The following is a 20,996-nucleotide window of genomic DNA, read 5'->3' as shown; positions in this document are numbered from 1 at the left end:
ATTCACGGAATGACTGGCAGCGCTCGAGATGAGACGGGAGATCGGTCCGTCTCTCTCTCGTTATACCTGCGATCGCGCTCGTGAGGTTTTGGTGTGACACAAGTTTCTGAACATGTCACCCGACTAAAACGATTTTAAAGACGTTATCACGTCAATATTGGTTGTTTGTAAAGTAGGTTTACGATAGAGATGTTTACGTGATAACGTCTTATTGGTGATATAAGTTTTTGAGAAGTAAGGAATTAATGAAGATAACAATTTTTTCAAATTTTAAATTACATCTATCGTTTTATTCACACTTTTGATGATAAATTTCGGGTGTAAAATGACAAGTTTACTTATTCGACTATGATATACATTTTTCTTCATACATTCACGGAATGACTGGCAGCGCTCGAGATGAGACGGGAGATCGGTCCGTCTCTCTCTCGTTATACCTGCGATCGCGCTCGTGAGGTTTTGGTGTGACACAAGTTTCTGAACATGTCACCCGACTAAAACGATTTTAAAGACGTTATCACGTCAAAAATCGATTAATAATCAGTCAAGTTCTTTTTCGCTTCGAAATCATTTTCGAAACCGAAGAAGAACTCAGATGACGAGACGCAATGACAAATTTGCTGCGAATGCGATAAGCCATTGTGGAAAGACAGGAAACGGTTACAGATTAAAACTCGTCTTTTGACACTTTGGTACCATTACATACCATAAATTAGACGACACGAATTGTCATTTTCATACAAATTTAGTTTTCGACTTTCTATATACACAACTTATAAATAAGGCATGGGTCTCCCCCAGGGGTGTTGACTTTATTTGGACACGTATTGGAAGTAAAAAAGTCCACCGATCTTTGGGGGTTGTCAGTTCAAATAATATCCTCAATAATTGAATGTATTTCCCCATTTCTGGCAATTGTGTTCAACTCTTGTGTCGCATCTGGTGTGTTTCCGGACTTAATGAAGTTAAGCAAGGTGATTCCACTCTTCAAATCTGGTAGTACAACCGATCCTACGAATTTTCGCCCTATCTCAATTTTGCCTACACTGAGCAAAATTTTTGAGAAAATAATTTTAAAGCAAATGCTAAAGCATTTTAACAGACAGAATCTTTTTCACTCCAAACAATTTGGATTTACTAAGGGTCGGTCTACTGCTGATGCAGGTGTGGAACTACTCAAAAATGTATTCGAGGCTTGGGAGAATTCACAGGATGCTTTAGGCATATTCTGTGACTTGTCCAAAGCTTTTGACTGTGTTTGCCATGACACACTTATCAAGAAACTACACCACTATGGCATTAGAAATAAGGCTCTTAGACTTCTCAGTTCATATTTAGACAATAGAATACAAAGTGTAGATATCAATGGCAAAAAATCAAAAGGATCTGTGGTAACTATGGGTGTTCCGCAGGGTTCAATTCTAGGTCCTTTCTTATTCCTTATCTATATCAATGATTTACCTTTTTGTGTAAGGGATGATCACAAAATCCTATTATTTGCGGATGACACTTCGCTTGTTTTTAAAGTTAAGCGTCAACTTGAAAATTTTGACCAAGTTAATTTGGCACTATCTAAGGTTGTCCATTGGTTTAATGTTAATAATCTGCTTTTGAACTCAAGTAAAACTAAATTAATAAAATTTTCTACGCCTAATGTGAGGCAGTTAAGCACCAATGTACAACTGAATGGAGTAGAGTTGGACCCTGTTGAGTCAACTGTTTTTCTTGGCATTACTGTTGACGCCAAACTACAGTGGGGCCCACACATTAACAAATTGTCTGGAAGGCTCAGTTCAGCTGCTTATGCTGTAAGGAAAATTAGACAAATTACTGATGTGGATACTGCCAGAATTGTTTATTTCAGTTATTTTCATAGCTTGATGACGTACGGCATTCTCCTTTGGGGAAACTGTGCGGATATTAATACAATCTTCTTATTACAAAAAAGGGCTGTCCGCGCTATATATAACTTAGGTCCTAGAGTTTCTCTCCGAGAGAAATTCAAAGAGATAAACATTCTGACTGTAACTTCACAATATATTTTTGAAAATTTACTTTATGTTTACAAAAACGAACCGGATTTTGTCAAATTGTCTGATCTTCACTCCCGAAATACTAGGAACAAAAATAATTTAACAGTTCATGCTACTCGCCTTCATAGAATAAGCAACTCGTTCATGGGTCAATGTATACGCTTTTACAATAAACTTCCTATGGATGTTCGTAAACTTCCCCTTAAGAAATTTAAATTTTTTATTAAATCAAAATTATTAACTAAAGGATATTACAGGATATCCGATTATTTAAATGATAGAAACGCCTGGGATTGAGCTGCTCGCTTATACAGCTATCGCTTGTGTTTTTTTAAGCTGTCCTTCACTTCTTTTTTTTTTCTTTGCATGTTGTACATATTTACAATCTGACATGTCTTGTGCTTTTGCATATGCATTTTATTTTATTCTATTGACATGTTTGTGCTTAGTGCATATTCATTTTTTTAAATTTTTTTTTTCTATATTACTGACATGTTTTGTGCTTAGTGCATATTCATTTTTTCTTTTTCTACAATACTGACATGTTTTGTGCTTTTGCATACAATATTTTACACTTTGACATGCCAAGTGAATAATGTTTATATTTCGATTATATTTTTCAATTTCATTATTTTTTCCTTGCTTTAAGGTACACCTTAAAAATACATTTTGTATCCATTGTAAGTGTAAACATTATGCGGGTATATCATAAACTCTTTTGCTTGATTTATAATTTGATACATTTTAGTCTATAGTTATTTTGGGCTGGCGATCTGAGTGAGTTGTTGCCCCACATATTTTTATGGTGCCACTGGCGGTATTGTTGTGTACCGGGTTGTGCAGCTCCCTTAAAAATGGTTGAGCTGCATGAGCTATTCGGGGCATGCTAGCCGTCTGCTGGCACAGGCTTGCTCAGATCGATCTGGTTCTTTCTTCCAAAGACCAGTCCAGTAAATACTCTGCATTTGTTTACACCAATTTATTAATTTATTATTGTATTATCTGGACTATAAAAGAGACTAAGACCCCCGAGTTTGTTTCGACATTTTTTCTCAGGGCAGTCAGTTAGGAAATGTCGACTTCATCTAGTTTAGGATGACATTGTAAAAGTGATTTATATAGTCCTACTTGCAAGAATAAACTATTTCATTTCATTTCATTTCATTTCGTAAAACACAGAGGCCCCAAAAAATTAAAAAAATCTAATTATGACTGGCAGAGTAGAGGGCTATCTCCTAGACCTCAAGGCCGATCCCCTAATCGCTAGACCAATTTATGAGAGGCCCTTGCGGGTTTTGCAGGTTTTCCAAAGATAAGACGATGTGGAAGAAATTGTGCAGCGACACTAACACAACTAATACCTTTTATTATTATAATTAAAGAGCGCGACTGAAATTCTAACACCATATTATTTACCCTATATTTAATATTTTTATCTTATTGATAATGAGTGTCGAAGAAAGACAATAATAAATCTCTCAAATGTAAAACAAAACCTGCAAAATGTTATTTTTCTCATTTTTTAGCATAAGGTTTGAATACCAAACCAAACCTTTAATTTATTTCCTATTTTACAAAAAAAAGCTTTATGCAAAAACCGTTTTTAAATTTTCTACTTGTATTGCCATTTTTTAAATTAATAACATTACTAACAAATGTCATGTCATTTAATTATTATTATTTTTTTTATAGAACGGGCAGGAGGCTCACCTGATGGTAAGTGATACCGCTGGCCATGGACACTCACAATGCCAGAGGGCTCGCGAGTGCGTTGCCGGCCTTTTAAGAATTGGTACGCTCTTTTCTTGAAGGACCCTAAGTCGAAATGGTTCGGAAATACTTCAGAGGGCAGCTGGTTCCACAAAGTGGTCGTGCGCGGCAAAAACTGCATTGTAAAACACTCAGTTGTGGAACGGCGGACGTCGAGGTGACGACGGGTGGAATTTCGTATTTTTCGACGACTCGACGTCCGATGATGAAATTCAGCTACAGGTATTAATCCGAGTAACTCCTCTGAACACTCTCTATGGTAAATGCGGTAGAAGATGCAGAGTGAGTAGTGACCCCACATCTCTACGCAACGCCAAAGGATCAAGTAGCTCGGAGAGGGACAATGGTCGTCGACGATTCGAACCGCTCTTCGTTGAATACGGTCTAGTGGAAAGAGCTGGTACTGGGGAGCCCCCGACCATAGGTGAGAACAGTACTCCATGTGGGGCCGAATTTGCACTTTATAGAGTTGCAAGCGGTGGCCCGGACTGAAATGGAATTAAAACTGCTTTTATAGTAATTATTAGTATATAGGGTGGAAGGGAAAATATTATATTTTAACCGACAATCTATGATGTTTGTTCTTAATACATATATAAATTGGGATAATTCACTCTTTGTCACCCCTTTTTTCTATTTAAAATTTCTTACGCTTTACGTCTGCAAAATTTAAACATACAAACCTTGTGCGTTTTCCAATTACAGAGCATAATGCGACTCAGTGCCGCACAATGCCGCATAATGCTGAAGCTTAATTGGAACGTGAATTAGTTTTCAAATGCATCAGCAGAGTGGGCTAAGTCAGTGTTGAAAAAAAAATGTTCTGAGTTAGCAACCTCATTAATGTATAAATAATGTGGTTAACAATAATAATTGGTTGAAAACTTTTTACGCTTATTTTAATAATCAAATTATTTCATTAACATTTTTTTACTGAAATAAGAGAAAACCTTTAAAGAATATAAGGTTTTAACAAGCTAAATTAACAGTAAAATATATAGTTTCATGTAAGAAGTTTATATCATTTACGTTTTGAGTAATTTTTTTTAATGATTTCAAAAAAAAATTTATACTTTTTCAAAGCCATTGCAATGTTTACAAGAGTATAATCTTGTAAAATAAATTTGTTTACAGATCCGAATTTTAAAATAAAATTGTATTCATATTTTAAATGTGGAATATAAAAAAGTAACTATTTATACCTTCATCCATGTTTATATTTATTTTTATTAGCAGTTTGAAATAACTTTAATTATTTTCAAAGTCTACGACGACACAAATTTTTCAACAATAAATAATATTTACTAACGAAAATTTCGATAAATGCCAACTTAAAGAGAAACACTGGTCAATTTTCTGTCACTGTGTTGGTATTTTTTGCGAGAAGCACGCGAGAGCATTAGTTTTGAGAGTGCTCAATTGTGCGAAGCGTTGCTGTAGTTGGAACATCAACGTTGAGCATTATGCCGCATAATGCGCTCTAGTGCTGTAATTGGAAAACGCACCTTAGAAGTTGAAATTGTTTCTGTCTTATCTAGTCTGTGGATTATACTAAATCTGTGATGCTGATGCAACATTTTGTCATTTTCAGAACCACCTGCCAAACCAAACTAATTCTAACCAAGACTTATTTGTAATTGGCAAAAGATTGTTGCAAATCATGGATGACGATATGATTTTCGATCCCTCTTTAAAGAAGAAGAAGAAAAAGAAGACTGGTTTTGATATGGAAGCAGCGATGGCCGGTGAGCTGAGTGAAACCACGAGTGCAGACGTTCCTGCTGAAACGGGTGACGTCGACGTACCAGAAGACGATAGCTTGGACTTAGATAATTTCGGAAAGAAGAAGAAGAAGAAAAAGAAGACATTCTTTAATCTAGATGAATTAGACAATGCTTTACCGGAAGCAAAAGATGAAAAACTACCTGTAGAGGAGCCTGAACATCAAGACGAGGAGCTTATAGATGATTTAGATCTGGATATAGATTACACTAGAACAAAGAAAAAGAAAAAGAAGAGAAATTTAGATGAGATTGTTGGAGAAGAAGATGTCAAAGCTGGAGAAGACCCTGAGAGAGAAGAGGATCAAAATGGGGAATGGCATGGTAGTGATCGTGATTACACTTATGATGAACTGCTTGAGAGGGTCTTTGATATTATGCGAGAAAAGAACCCCAGCATGGTTTCTGGAAAAAAACAAAAGTTCATAATGCGTCCACCACAGGTAGTTAGAATTGGAACAAAGAAAACTTCATTTGCTAATTTCACAGAAATATGTAAAACATTGCATAGACAGCCTAAGCATTTGTTAGACTTTCTGCTGGCAGAGTTAGGAACAAGTGGCTCTGTGGATGGCAACAGCCAGCTAATTATTAAAGGTCGTTTTCAGCAAAAACAGATTGAGAATGTCCTGCGTCGATATATTAAGGAATATGTTACTTGCCATACATGTCGCTCACCTGATACAATCCTTCAAAAAGATACTCGACTTTTCTTCCTTCAATGTGAAACTTGTGGATCCCGTTGCTCTGTTGCTAGTATTAAATCTGGTTTTCAGGCTGTTACTGGCAAGAGAGCAGCAATACGTGCAAAGACTGCATAGAGTATTAGTAAATAGTAATAATAAAATTTTTAAATCCAGGATTTGGGGTACATACAGTGGATTTCTATTAATTTGATTGTCTAAAATACTGTATAGTAAAATTATTCTTATTAACCCATCATGTATGATACTTGGTGCTTGAGTATGTGTTCTTTAAATTTTTTAAACTAAGATACAATCACTTTACTTTTAATTGTGAAATATGGCATATTACAATGTGTAATTTATTGAATACACTTTTATATATACCTGGCTCCTGATTTTGTTATTTTATAAATATTTGTATTGTTTTCAGTATATTATGTATGACCATCAAATTTATTTAAAAAGCTATTAGAAATATAAAAGCAATATGTTTATATAAATCTTTACTGTCAGGGTTATTATCCAATGCTACTAAATATTGTGTTCCTATACATGATATTTTTTTGAATTGTTAAATTTGAAAGCCTGAATGTACCCCATTGTAACTTAAATAATGTATAGTTTCATCTGTAATATTCTCATTGGTACACAATGTTTTACAAATGATGTTTTATTTCCAAACCTTAAATTTTTTTTATAACAATTATTTAATTAACTATCATCACTTAATGAGCATAAAAGAAAAAGACAGAGAAAAATAATTTCAAATTTCAATGTTCAATTGAAAAAAAAAAACTTTTAATTGAATAGTAACAAATATATTAAAGTATGCAGCAATAATTGTTTCAATAGAAAACAGTAATAAAATATTTTGTTATATTAATAGTATTTCTTAAATAACTTTACATATGCTACAATAGTTATCATCACTAATCATTTATTTATCTTTAACTAATTGTATTTCTTTGCCATCAATATAATTAGACAGACTTCTAGCATACATGTCTAATCGCTGTGTCATAGCAAATCCCCATTTGTCTTTTATTTGCCGACACATGTTCAAGTCAATCTGTGAAATTAATAGACCATCCATAGTTCTTGACAAGCTTGGAGTTCTAGTACCATCAGGTGCTGTGACATAGCTAGAACCATAAAAATGACCAAAATCATTATGAGCTGGTTTTCCATCTCCAGACGTAAATTCATTTGGAAAAACTTCTGTTCCAACTCTGTTTACAGCACATGTAAAATAACTGTTGGCTATAGCAGCATTTCTTGCTTCAATTGCCCAAAGATGTTCACTTAAACCCGAAACAGTAGCAGATGGATTAAAGACTACTTCAGCACCATTAAGTCCAAACATTAACCAGTTTAAGGGATGGTGCCTTCCATAACAAATATTAATAGCAATTTTTCCATATTTTGTATCAAAGACAGGATGGCCAGTGTTACCTTCAAAATAATATGTTGATTCATTAAAATCACCAACTCTAGGGATATGATTTTTTCTATGGCTACCCATTACTATTCCCTTTTCATTCATAACTACAGCAGTATTCCAAATAAGATCTCCTCGCAACTCATCTCTTTCCAGAATGGGTGATATAATAACCATATTATACTTAATGGCAAAAGGTTTGAGAAATTGTGTGCTAAGACCATCTGTTATATTTTCAGCAAACTCACACCAAGGAGTCTTTTCACGGGTACAAAACGCGAATGGCATGCTCCAAGCTTCCTGTAAACATAAAACATTCACACCTTCTTCACCAGCTGCCTCTATTAACTTTGAAACTTTATTGAATATTGCCTCCCTTTGTTGCTTTATAGGTTTATTTGTGGAAATTGCAATAGAATGCTGTATAACACCAATCCTAATTTTTCTAGGAGATCTTGTTTCCTCTGAACGCCCCGGAAAATCATATCCCGATATTTCAAAATGGTTCGAAGCAGCCAATTTTATACTAGATTCTTTTAAGGCAAGATGGTGTTGATCTACTCGTCCATAATAAATTCTGTTAAACTCTTGCAATTCTTCATTGTTCAAAGATTTTACTATAATTTCATCAATACTTTTGATATTCTGTTTTTCTGTAGAATCCATTGTTATTAAAAAGTAAATATAGTAACCTAAAATGAAAAAAACTTTTATGATAATATAAAAAACATGACCACTGGTTACTAAGTCATATAAACACACGTCTCTACCACTCTACCTCAAAAGAACTTGATTTCTGCTAGTCAATCAAACGTATTACGTTCGCTATGTTGGATAAAGTTTTGTAAATTGCGATCAATAATGTGTTGTCAGTAATATATAACTAATTAATCCATTTTTGTATTCAATTTACTGTGACATTACATTTTATCTTATATATTAATGTTTCGAAGGTCAGCTATACTTGATAAGCAATGTAAAAACATAACATTAAAGGTTTTTAAAATTAACAAACAAGTTTCAAAATATTAACTTATACTAATTAAACCATCAATGATATTATCAACATATTTTTTTCTATACATTTGAAAATCAGAAACAAACCGAAGATAGAAAATAATTCTAATGATTTTACCTCTGCTTGATTAGTTTTTTTTTTTTTTTTTTCCTTTATGGCTCTGGCACGGTTTGTGCATTAGCCAGTGTCAAGTAGGTATAAGGTTTTTATAAGTCGCTGTTTTAATTATTTACAGTTTATGAATAATAAAAAACGAAGGAAACTAATCGCGACATAACATAGATGATTGAAAACGCATTAAATTTACAACAAAATCAGAATAGTTACATAAGGGGAAAAATTAATCAAAATTATAGTTTAATGTTATTATTTACAATAAATATACTTATAATACTATATACAAGGGGATTTAAATCTCGAAGAAGTAAAGAAATATTGGTAGGAAGGGGAACAGAGAGAGATACTAAAGAAGTGTATAAGGAAGAATGGTCATATTTAGGACAAGAAAAGAAAACATGATTCAGGTCAGAATAGCTCTCGCCACACTCACAGGCGGTACTAGTTACGATACCAAGTTTGTGCAAATGAACTGGAAGGCTGTTATGTCCCAGACGCATACGGATTATAGTAGAAGTGGTGGTTTTACCAAGCGACAATTTGGCAAACCATGGCTTCCTGGGAACGGATGACTGTATAGCATACAAGAAACGACCCTTAATCCGGCCTTTCTCTTCCCAACACATATTCCACGATTTGTGGAGATATATGCCGGGCAAAGCAGCAAGATCATGGCCAAAATTCTTGTACGGGTGTACGTCACCGGTCTCAGTAGCACTGTTAGCCAAACTGTCAGCTTTTACATTTCCAGAGATACCACAGTGACTAGGTATCCAACAGAATGAAACTAAATAGTTGTGTAATTGGCAGTGCAACAGCTTTCTCTTACATTCAAATATTACATGAAAAAATGGGTTAAGTTTTAGTGAAAATTTTGCTAAGCTCTGTAAAGCACTTAAGGAATCGGTAAATATAACGGTTTTATTGAGTTTGAAACACAACACATATTCAAGAGCTTTTAGTAGTCCAAAACATTCACCCGTAAAGACCGATGATTCCGGAGGTAATTTAATTTTCTGAACTATGTTGTATTGTTTGTGAAACACTCCAACACCAACACACCCATTGGAGTGTTTAGATGAATCTGTGTACATTTGATGCCAGTTAGGCCATTTGCTATTGACATTGCAATTAAAAATTGCATTGGCATTAAAATCAGATTTTTCAATGCCAAGAGAAAAGCAAATCTCTGGAGAAAGAAGAAGAGAATCATAAGAAGAGCTAAATAGAGGAAGTACATTAAAGGAATGAGTTGGGGCTTGTAATTGTTTGAATTTCAGGAAGCTTTTTAATAGACAAGGTATAGGTTTATGTGAAGAGGGTAATTTTAGAGAAAGAGACTCCAGTTTGGAGATGAGGGGATGATGGAACTGGACAATTCTAAAAATTAATCTATCTGACAGATATTGACGTCTTAAGTTTAATGGAGGGTCACAACATTCTATTTGCAAAGCATTAACCGGGCTTGATTTCATGGCACCAGAAACAATCCTTAAAGCCCTAGACTGTATGAGGTCTAGTTTTCTAAAGCCAGCTACATTACCTGGATCTAAGAAAAAGGTCCCAAAATCCAGTACACTTCTAATAACAGCATTATACACCAACCTCAATGTGGCTGGGTGAGCACCCCACCAAACTCCACTGAGACATCTCAGCATGTTCAAGTGTCGCTCACATTTACCAACTACAAATTCGCAGTGTGGTTGACCTGTTAGTTTAGAATCAAGTATAACTCCTAAGAACTTTACTTGATTATAAACGGGTAATATATGACGATCATATGTTATAGTAGGTGAGGGAGGAGTTCGGGATTTAGTGAAAAGTACAACGGAACTTTTTGAGGGAGACAGATCTAGGCCATTTGCATCCATCCAGGATTTTAGCAAAGATAAAGAAGAGGAAACATGTTGTTCAGCAATACTTACACACATATCAGAGGCATAAATAACTAAGTCATCGGCATATTGTAATAAACTAACTGAATCTCCAATTGAATCTTCTAGGTCATATGTATAAATATTGTACAATAAAGGGCTCAGAACAGACCCTTGTGGCAAGCCCCTCCATACCAACCTACTAGGCATATAAGGGCCGCCAACATCTAAAATAATTTTCCTCTCCGAAAGAAGATTTACAATGAAATTAGTTAAAAAATAAGGAACCTTTAATTTATTTAATTTACTTTTAAGAATATGTAACAAAACGTTATCATAAGCCGAATTAATATCCAAGAAAGCAGCGACTACTGACTTTTTATCTGTGAAAGCATTACGAATGTCCGTAACCAATATGCCTAAATTGTCACATACACTTTTACCTTTTCGAAATCCAAACTGAGTTGGGGACAGATATTCGTTATTTTCTATATACCATTCAAGCCGATTTTTAATTAAATGTTCAACAACTTTTGTTATCACCGATGACAAGACAATCGGACGATATGATTTAATATCAGATCGTACCTTAGACGGTTTTAAAAATGGCAGCACTATTTGACTTCGCCAAGATGGCGGTATGTCATTTGTCAATAGAACTTTATTTATTAAATTTAAAAAGAAATTTAATCCATTTTCACCAAGGTGAGACAGAAATGAATATGGGATCCCATCTTCCCCAGGTGCACTGTCACTGACGTAATTTAATACACCTTTTAATTCCACTAACGTGAAAGGTAGATTTAGAGAGGAAGGGGCGGCATCAGAGTTATTTTGTTTAGAAGAGTGGATAAAATCTCTAAGTGGAGCAGAAGGAGGAGCCAAGCGATCAAGGAATTGATCAGCTAACTCTATAGGAAGTAACGACGTGTTAGAAGGATTGACAGCTGACCTAAATCTTTTGATATTTCGCCAAATGACAGTTGAATGTGTTCCAGGTGATAAGGTGCTACAATATTTCCTCCACCCCTCAGATTTCTTTTTTTTAAATAGCTTTTTAACTTCTTTCATCACAGTCATTAAGGTCTCGTAGTTTTCCATAGACATATCATTGCGATAATTATGCTCAGCTGCCTTGCGTTTTTTAATACTTGTGGTACACTCTTCATCCCACCATGGTGGAGATGGCAACTTATTACTACGCGGCTTTTTCTTTGGAAAAACATTATCAGCTGATTCTAATAAAACAGTTTTGAAATAATTACTATCTGTGACATTAATTTCTGAGCAAGTATTAATTTTCTCTTCTACTAATAAAGTGTATTGACTCCATTTAGAGTCAATGATTTTGTGTTTGAGGCGAGAGTTATGAATAAACATGTTACTATTTTTTTTACAGGGAAATGAAATGATTATTGGATAATGATCACTATTGTAAGATGAACACAAAGTAGACCAAGATAGAGAAGATGCTAAATTGGGAGTACAAATGGACAGGTCAATGGCACTAATTGCTTCACCAGGTTTTGTGAGGCGAGTAGGAGAACCCGAGTTTAAAATGCACAGGTTATACATGTCTAAGATATCCAATAATGCATACCCATAACTATTAGAAACCGAGCTACCCCAAGATGTGTGATGAGAGTTGAAATCACCCAGAATCATGAAAGGCTGAGGAAGCACTGAAATTAAGTTTTTAATTTCATTGAAAATTTGCAAGGAGGGGTGAGGGACATATATAGAGACAAAACAGATATCATCAACAATAGCTGCAATAATAGAAAAGCTGTCACTATGTGAAGGAAGAGGGAAGGAAGAAAAGGTGCTAGAGTTTCTGATGAGCAGGCATACACCACCATACCCATCAGCCCTGTCTTCTCTTAAGCATAAATAACCAGGGATTTTAAATACATGATCTGGCTTTAACCAGGTTTCAGATAGAGAAAAAATAAAAGGATTAAAAGTATTTATAATATGTATAATTTCATGTTTTTTGTTAATTATACTGCGGCAGTTCCATTGAACTAGCCTGTCCATGTTGGCCATTATTAATATGAGTGTAGGTATGAATTAAATTAGCAGCGTGGGACGGTATAGATAAATTGGGTTGTGAAAGTAATTTGATTAATGTAGTAATTAGCTCTGCTATTGTCTGTGAGTTTACATTAGAGGATGATGGATATGCACAACCATTAGATGGCTCTGGCATATTATAGTCTCGTACAAGAGACTCATGTGCAACATGATCGTAACCTTTACTTTGTTGAGGAGGGGTTCTAGGTTTAGTAAAAAAAGTTTTTTTGTAAGATAGTGTACGTGGAGGTGGTGAACCAGGCAAAACTGTATTTCCACCAGGAAGAGATTTATTTGGGATAGAGGATACTATATCTGCAAATGACTTAGATACGGGGGGATGTAGTTTTGATGCTTCAACATAGGACAGGCTATTCTCTGCCATTGATAGTTTAATGTTGGTTTGTCTCACATACTCTGGGCACTTTTTGCTTGAAGCAAAGTGCAGCCCAGAGCATGAGCAGCAAGAACCGTGGTCTTCCTCCACATTACAAGTATTTCCAGTGTGGCCCTGACCACACTTGTAACACCTAGGCTTTGATCTGCATTGGACCTTAGTGTGCCCAAAGCGGCAGCAATTAAAACATTGAATAGTCGGATATATATATAAATTAACGGGCATAGAGTTGTAACACATAAATACACGTTTAGGCAAAACTTGTCCATCAAATGTAAACACAACTGTTTGCGAAGGTTTCCATGTAGGTGTGTTGTTTACCATGACTTTATAGTTAAGTCGCCTGAGTTTCAGAATTTCTCCACACCCAATGGGTACATTAGTGTTCTCCATAATATCCTCAGGAGACCACTCGGTTGGGACTCCCTTAACTAAACCCATCCTTGTAATATTAAAAGTTGGGATAAAAGCCTTCATGTTGTTAGCAGGTAAGCAGTTTGAAGTGATAAAGCTGTTAGCGTCTGTGTAATTATGAAAAGATAGTGTCATTTTATTTCTACCAATACGTTTTAAGCTTCCATTTACAATATTTTTAAAAAGATAATTTTTTAAAAATCTGCCAAACACAACTGGGTGTAAAGTTGTACTATCATTATCATCACGTTGTATTTTCTGCACATGTACCACAAACGGGCCATGGTCATTGGCATCATAACTAGCCCTACCAATTTGTGTGGGGGTTTTAGGAGAATTGCTGGTGGGAGGAACAGGCATTGAAGTAGTATCAGTGCAAGGAATAGCAGGCAAATTAACAGTGCTCTCAGGAAATACATCTTTACATTGACAGTCTGAGTGTTTACTACTTTCAGTACTACTTTTTCGTTTTTTTTTGTTACAATGCTTACAAACTTTGTGGAGATGGCTGCGCTTCAGCTTCCTTTTAGAAACCAAAGAGCAGTCAGAATCCATACCGGATTCATTAGAAATCGTGATAAATGCAACCGCGGGGGGCGCAGTGCCCCCCGGGTCCGGAGGCTCGTTCATAAAAATCCGAAAAGCTTACCCCAACTCGAAGAAAGTAGAAGAAAATATAAATAATAATACAAACTACAAATATATACAAGTTTGAACTATTCTGATCACCTAATTGATTAAAAATATTATTTTACAACAAATTCAAACAAAAACCGCGTCCGCCAAATTCGAAGGTTTCCCGCGTTTTTCGCTTGATTAGTTGATTATTGATATGTGGAAATGATCACAGATTTAGTGGAAATCATAAAAACGCAGAATAAACAAAGCCAATGCCACCGATGAAAATCATATTACTACCTCATCTGTGATCTGTGACCATAGATGTCAATTATCATGGTTCATGGTTGTCATATTAATTTCAATTTGTCATATCCAGTTTTAAATAATTAATAATTATTTTCTATAATATTATTATGGACTGTAAATAAATGGTTAAAAAACCAAATTTATATAAAGCAATAATTAGTTAAAAACTTTGATAAAATAAGTACAATTTAGAAATATTCAATTTTTTAATTTGTTTATATATTTATGATCAAGCTGCACAATTTACGATGTCTACTAATGTTTTACCAGCGCAGCCTACAGGTATTCAGAGTACCGCCGGCGCAGTTCCAATTCGAAATGAAAAAGGTATGACTTACCCCCCCAGGCGGTGAAGCCTCAGTTAAATTGATCTATCCTATGCAAGATCTCACCTGAAATCCAGAACTCCGCCTTGAGATACAGATGCGAAGCACTTTTCTACTATATAAACATTTCAATTACATATTGGCTCTTGTATAAACTATACAATGGAATTAACTTCCTTAAATGATTTTATGTTTAAGGTGAAATATCTATGCAAAAGGTGAAAGTACAAAGATATATATCAGGGAAAAAGCCTGATTATGCACAAGGAGTGACATCATCTGATGAATCAGATACAGAGGACTTCATAGAACAGCAGAGACCTGATAGGAAACATCAAATTGCACAAGTTACTGGAAAGGATGAAAAAAGTGATTCTGATAATGAAGTAAGTACACAATAAATATTTTATAATTATATTTATTATTATGTACCCTGCTGTCTAAATAATATGAGTAAAGTTGTTTTACTACTGTAAAAATTAAATATTGAATTACAGAAAGTCTGCACTTACACTAATGACTACAATTAACATTTACCACACTGATAGTTTGCTTTTTGCTATATTTTCCTTTTGCACTTTATCGCTTTTGACATACTTATATACTGTACAAAATACTGTAAAAAACACACACTGTTACACACTGTCTAGAATGATTTTTATCTTCCAATATCCTCACACATTTGTTACCCAATTTTGTGTTACATGGCATTTTTTATAGAACATATATATGTTTATGAAATAGCTTCTAATCTATTACTCAAAACATCTCCTAATTCTTGAAAATACATTGAAAATGTTAGCCCTAACATGATATTATTTACATTATTTTGAGTATATTCTAAAATAGTTTGGTATAAAAATCATTATTACTAAATATCCCAAATAGCTCCGTCTTATTCACAATTTAACACTTTTCATTAATGTAATGAAAATAAAAAAAATGAAAACAATAAAGTGTTTTTGTATTTTTTTTTCTTTATATGGAAAATAAAGTGAAACTTTTTAAAGTCCAACTTTTATATTTACCAACTTGAAATGTTTGAAAATGGTTTAAAATAACATAAGTATCTGTACAATGCAGTGTATTCTAAATATATACTAACATAATTTTTTATAACCACAACATACCGGTTTAATAATAAATTCGGAATTCCAGGTAGATGATCCCCGATTGCGTCGTCTACGTCAGGCAGTAAAGTCACCTCCACGTCGCTCTGAGCATAAGCCAGAAGTAATTGATGCTGAACCTGACGAACCAGAACCGGAGTCGAGTGATGAGGCGAAGCACAGTTCAGAAAGTGAAGATGATCTTGATGAAGAAGAGATTGAGAGGCGTCGTGAAGCAGTTAGGGCTAAACTGGCTGCAAGGTATTCAAATGTTTGCTGGACTCTTTTTTAATTAAACTTTCTTTATCCAATATATTGATAGCCATACTGTTTTATGTTTACAACATGAAATAGAAGGGGAGTTAATATAGGCATTGCAGGTTTGCTACATGTGTATGTGTGTGAGTTTTGTTTGTTTTTTATCTTCTTCCCTCACACAAAAGTGCGACTCTCCACGCTCATGTCATGGGTTTGAATCCCGGCAAGTTATTATGGCTTTTTCTTTCTATATGCTCAATTAAAACTTGCGAGTATTGGACAAAACCCATGCGAGGAAAACGGAAATTAGACCCAAACATCGATCGACCTACTTGTCTGAATAATACATCTAATAAAAATATTCTAATATCGTTGACATTGATACTTGAAAATTCCAATTGTAGAGAAGCGGAGAAAGAAGCTCTTGGTAGAGATGAAGAAGAAGAAATGTTGGAAGGTGACAAGGAGGAAAGTGGGTCGTCAGACACTGAGTACACAGATAGTGAAGAGGAAACTGGTTTGTATTTCTATAATTTCAGAACCCTTAGCACAGCAATAGTTTCGTCAAGTATTTGTATACGTCAATATGACAATTTCAGTGTTCGAGAGCTTGAATGATGTCGATATCATCTTTCTATTATATGGCATGTATTCAAACAATGCATGTTCGTGCTTCCGGTTAGTTCCAATGAATGCTTAAGCTCATTGTGCCAAACCCACTGGTTATTAAATCAGATGAATTATAGTTATCATTCGTGTAGGTAGACACATTACAATGGCTTTTTGTGAGACAGGGTGAAAAAGCGTTTCTTTTTGTGAAAAAGCGAATGCGTTGCCGGTCTTATAGGACAGTGGTGGATAGTAAATTATTGAAAACATTAGTGTTAAGGTTTTGTCTGTATATTATGAACAGGACCACGAGTCAAACCGGTGTTCGTAAGGGCATCAGATCGTATGACGGTAGCAGAAAGAGAGAGAAAGGTAAAGGTTCAAAAGAAAGAAGAAGTAGAGGCTCGAAGAGAGAAAGAGGAAAGGAGACGTGAGGCTCTCAAACTTGTGGAGGAGACAATACGCGCAGAACAGAGGAATACTCAGGTTTGTAATTCTGAAAGTTGTTTTTTTGTCATATGGATATTGTTTCAACGCTCGCAGACAATTACACCAATCTAATAACATTAATTACCGTATTTTTTTTTTAATCTTCCCTGTCATTGGTTTGTGTTTGCTTTTGATAAACATATTTAGATTTTTAACTGACTTCAAAGAAACCAAATCGTCGTGTAGGTTTTTTTTACGGTTGTTGATATTGTTAAATACTATTCAATGTAACTTGACACGGGTCGCCTGTTAAAACTATTGGAATAAAAATAACTACTTTCGATCAACTGATCGTCAAAGGTTGTTAGGTTTGAACAATTTACGGATATCCGTAAATAAATGCAATGTTCACGTAATTTTATAGCCATAGAGACAACCAATCAAAATCAATATAAGTATTTACAGTGTTTTTGCTAATCAATAAGCTTATAGTTTTAATATTTTGCCTACTCGGTCTAGTTTAAGACGTAAAGGTACGTCGCTAATCAGTCATAATATGAAATTCCTTGGCAAATTACTATTATCGGACCAATATTATGCCTTTATTTTATAGTGGTTCTACACACAAATGTACAAAATTCAGCGCAACATAGAGTCACCCAAAACAAAAGAAATATTATAAATATAATATATAATTCGTTCCTAATCAAAAATATTGTATATATAAAAATATTATCTTTAATAAATTGAAGGCGGAGGCTAAAGAAGCGAATATCGAAGACGTGTGCACGGACGATGAAAATGACGAGCTAGAATACGAAGCTTGGAAATTACGTGAAATGAAACGCATCAAACGCGATAAGGAAGAACGTGAAGCGTAAGTATTATAATGAAACTAAATCATACTTATAAAAAAAAAGAGTGTGTGTACTTATGTACACGCGTTAGAAGTTGTATACTTCTTTGGCGTATGGAAAAAAAAAACTAAAATGCAGTAGTGATTAACGATAAATATTAAAATTAATCAATAAAATTATTATTAGTAAATACTATCACCGTCGTATATTAAATTTATTTAATAAAAACACAAAAATAATATTTATTTATTCACACTGTTTAATTGTACTGTTACGAAACACGTGTTCTAAATATAAAAATACAATTGAACATAGTTATTATCGATTTTCATGCCAGCTAGAACTAACTTCATTCTGATAATTTTGTGTCACGGTGCGCGCGCATCGTAAAATTTCACTCTCATCAATTTTTCATAACGCGTCTAAAGAAGTGTAACTTCAAAATTATGAAACAATAAATTCTTCGAAAAAAAATTCATTAGTTCTACATGATTTATTAACTAGTCGGGGTTTCGTTACATATATTTTTTTGAGTTATTAGAGTGATCTGATTCTCTTTATGCATGCACGTCGTGTCACTATGCGTCTTTTACAAGTTGACAATTGAGATAGTTCTGATGAATTATTTGTTTAACCGAATAATTCTATCACCGCATGAGCCCGTATACCCAAAACAAGTGTCTCTGAATACTTACGGGGGCTGTCTCAACTCATGTATTTAATGTAATATTTGCGACACAATAAACATTTTTGATTTTGATTTGATGAGCCGTAATAACTATTTGAGTAATATCTCCAAATTTTATCCACATCGCTTAATGGCGGTGATCTTCAGCATTTGTTTAACAAGCCATTTAATTTTGGAGCTGGTGAATCAGTTCCCGCTCGCTAAGTTAGGGAAGTTCAAGAAGCTTAGCGGTCTGATACTTTGTTGGTACCAATGAGGTTATGACGTCATCGTACTGATTGTAGCCTCAGATTGTAGATGTCGCTACAACTCCACGACTTGTTTGTTTCTAAGTTACATAGAATTAAATGTTTCAGTATCGAGAAAGAGTTGATGCACATCGAGCGTATGCGCAATATGACGGAGGAAGAGCGACGCGCGGAACAACGTCTCAATCCGAAAGTTGTAACTAACAAGGCTGTGAAAGGGAAATACAAGTTCTTGCAGAAGTATTATCACCGGTAAGCTATTGTCTTTTAAAAAAATTCAACCGCAATTAAAAGATGTGTTTTATTATTGTGTTCTGTTTTTATCATCTTAATCATATAACACAAATCTAGTAGATAGTGTTCTCTAGCACTCATGCTTTAGGGTTCACTTTGCGCTACACAATTAATGCAAACAACGCTCCATGATCTAGATAGACCTTAGTATTGTCTTTTAAAGTTATGCTTAAAGTTGATTAAAGTTATGTATTATTATAAATTTACAATTATTTTACATAATTTTAAATTTAACCGACGTTTCGCGTGCTTTACAGCGTGCGTGGTCACGGTGACAATTATTGTGAATTTATAATAACTTTAATCCGGTTAAAAAGTGTTTTCTTTAGATAGACCTTTTTAATATTTTTTTTAAATAAAAAAATATTATACATATTTAAATAAAAAATAATTTTTTTTGATGAAAAATTGTTAATACAAAAGCTTTTCTGCTTGTAATTACGGAAAAAATATCGGCCTTTTGTTTTAAAGTCATCATACCTTACATTCGGATTAACATTATTAGTAATATATTTAGACTTTGCGCATATATTTTTCCAGGGGTGCTTTCTATTTGGATAAAGAAGAAGAAGTGTTCAAACAAGATTTTTCTGGTGCGACATTGGACGATCACTTTGACAAGACTGTTCTACCGAAGGTATGTTTTAATTAATTAAGTAACAATTTATTCTACGTTAATTTTAACATCATTCATTTATAATTTTCCCTAACCATTATATATACAAATCACGGACACGTTAGCGGTGCATTAAATTAGAACAATGTTTTTTCAAAAAACTGATATAATAATATGTTAATTATACATGTTTTCTTGTTCACATATCGTTGACGGTTGTAATTAAAGAAAATCGTTCGTCGAAAAAAGTTTATTATGATTGAATAGAAATAATATACCTATATAGATCCATTTGCGCAAAAGGATATTCCCATCTTTAAAAAAATTACATATGGTAATAATAAGGAGTAATTTCTTTGAATTTCGAGCCATTAAAAAAAAAGAAATTATTAGCATTTGAAAATTCTAAATTTTACACTCCGGATTAAAGCGTAATTGAATCTAGTTTTAAACATGGCTGACATTTGACGTTTGACGTCTATATGACGTTTTCAGGGGGGAAATCATTTTACAATTTTTATTTCTAAGAGCATTAATGACACTCAAGTAATAAAACAAATGTAGGGTATATAAAAGTAAAAGCCATAACTTATAAAAGTGGTATCATTGTCATCAATAATTCCTCATCTTAAATAATAATTAACATTTAAATTAAATCAGGTGATGCAAGTGAAGAAATTTGGACGTTCTGGTCGCACCAAATACACTCACCTGGTCGACCAAGACACTACAGAATTCGATTCTGCATGGAGCAATGAAGGTGCTGCGGCTAGACTGGCTAACTTCAGAGGAGGCTTGAAACAGATCTTTGAAAAGCCCTCTGCTAGAAGAAAACATACCACATAGTCTTCAGATTTGAGATAAAAGTGTTCTAAATATACACTTTTATCTTATAAGATGTGTTCAATAAAGATGATTTTACTCTAAGATAAATGCTATTTTATTTATTTACTTTTATTAAAAACTTTTATTCATGATTGAAATATGGTAGTAACAAACATTAGGGAGCCCCTTTGGTGTAATTACAATTATAT

General features: G+C 34.1%; 3 protein-coding genes across 7 annotated transcripts; 2 read left to right on the top strand and 1 right to left on the bottom strand.

The window, feature by feature from the left end:
• Positions 1-5,379: 5,379 nt before the first annotated feature.
• On the top strand, positions 5,380-6,933 carry LOC125050275 (eukaryotic translation initiation factor 2 subunit 2). The gene has a single exon (XM_047650003.1). The coding sequence runs from the start codon at positions 5,464-5,466 to the stop codon at positions 6,403-6,405; it is 942 nt and encodes a 313-aa protein (XP_047505959.1). The 5' UTR covers positions 5,380-5,463; the 3' UTR covers positions 6,406-6,933.
• A 139-nt stretch (positions 6,934-7,072) lies between these two features.
• On the bottom strand, positions 7,073-15,001 carry LOC125050713 (beta-ureidopropionase-like). Of its 5 annotated transcripts, none has more exons than XM_047650748.1 (2): positions 14,921-15,001; positions 7,073-8,400 (listed from the first exon to the last, which is right to left on the bottom strand). In XM_047650748.1, the coding sequence occupies exon 2, from the start codon at positions 8,372-8,374 to the stop codon at positions 7,208-7,210; it is 1,167 nt and encodes a 388-aa protein (XP_047506704.1). In that variant the 5' UTR covers positions 8,375-8,400; positions 14,921-15,001; the 3' UTR covers positions 7,073-7,207. The 5 variants fall into 5 exon arrangements, with proteins under 5 accessions (XP_047506704.1, XP_047506702.1, XP_047506700.1 ...); XM_047650746.1 differs by lacking the exon at positions 14,921-15,001 and adding an exon at positions 14,412-14,515 and having other exon boundaries at positions 7,073-8,404; XM_047650744.1 differs by lacking the exon at positions 14,921-15,001 and adding an exon at positions 8,770-8,839 and having other exon boundaries at positions 7,073-8,407.
• On the top strand, positions 14,647-20,895 carry LOC125050712 (microfibrillar-associated protein 1). Its single transcript, XM_047650743.1, has 9 exons — positions 14,647-14,855; positions 15,053-15,240; positions 16,013-16,224; positions 16,626-16,738; positions 17,135-17,316; positions 18,012-18,136; positions 19,161-19,304; positions 19,887-19,983; positions 20,623-20,895. The coding sequence occupies exons 1-9, from the start codon at positions 14,777-14,779 to the stop codon at positions 20,806-20,808; spliced, it is 1,326 nt and encodes a 441-aa protein (XP_047506699.1). The 5' UTR covers positions 14,647-14,776; the 3' UTR covers positions 20,809-20,895.
• Positions 20,896-20,996: the final 101 nt, after the last annotated feature.

The sequence above is a fragment of the Pieris napi genome, chromosome 6 (genome assembly GCF_905475465.1).
Source record: "Pieris napi chromosome 6, ilPieNapi1.2, whole genome shotgun sequence".
Lineage (NCBI taxonomy): Eukaryota > Metazoa > Arthropoda > Insecta > Lepidoptera > Pieridae > Pieris > Pieris napi.
The sequence above is the reverse complement of the archived record's forward strand: the minus strand, read 5'-3'. Positions and strand labels throughout refer to the sequence as shown.

What these genes read in the sequence shown, in the direction of transcription:
- LOC125050275 (XM_047650003.1), top strand. Translation starts at nt 5,464, where the DNA reads ATGGATGACGATATGATTTTCGATCCCTCTTTAAAGAAGAAGAAGAAA.
- LOC125050712 (XM_047650743.1), top strand. Translation starts at nt 14,777, where the DNA reads ATGTCTACTAATGTTTTACCAGCGCAGCCTACAGGTATTCAGAGTACC. An exon ending in AAAGTGATTCTGATAATGAA is followed by an intron (nt 15,241 to 16,012) that starts GTAAGTACACAA and finishes TCGGAATTCCAG; the next exon opens with GTAGATGATCCCCGATTGCG. An exon ending in CAGAACAGAGGAATACTCAG is followed by an intron (nt 17,317 to 18,011) that starts GTTTGTAATTCT and finishes AATAAATTGAAG; the next exon opens with GCGGAGGCTAAAGAAGCGAA.
- LOC125050713 (XM_047650744.1), bottom strand. Translation starts at nt 8,793, where the DNA reads ATGTATAGAAAAAAATATGTTGAT. An exon ending in ATAGAAAAAAATATGTTGAT is followed by an intron (nt 8,408 to 8,769) that starts AATATCATTGAT and finishes AAAGTTTTTTTC; the next exon opens with ATTTTAGGTTACTATATTTA.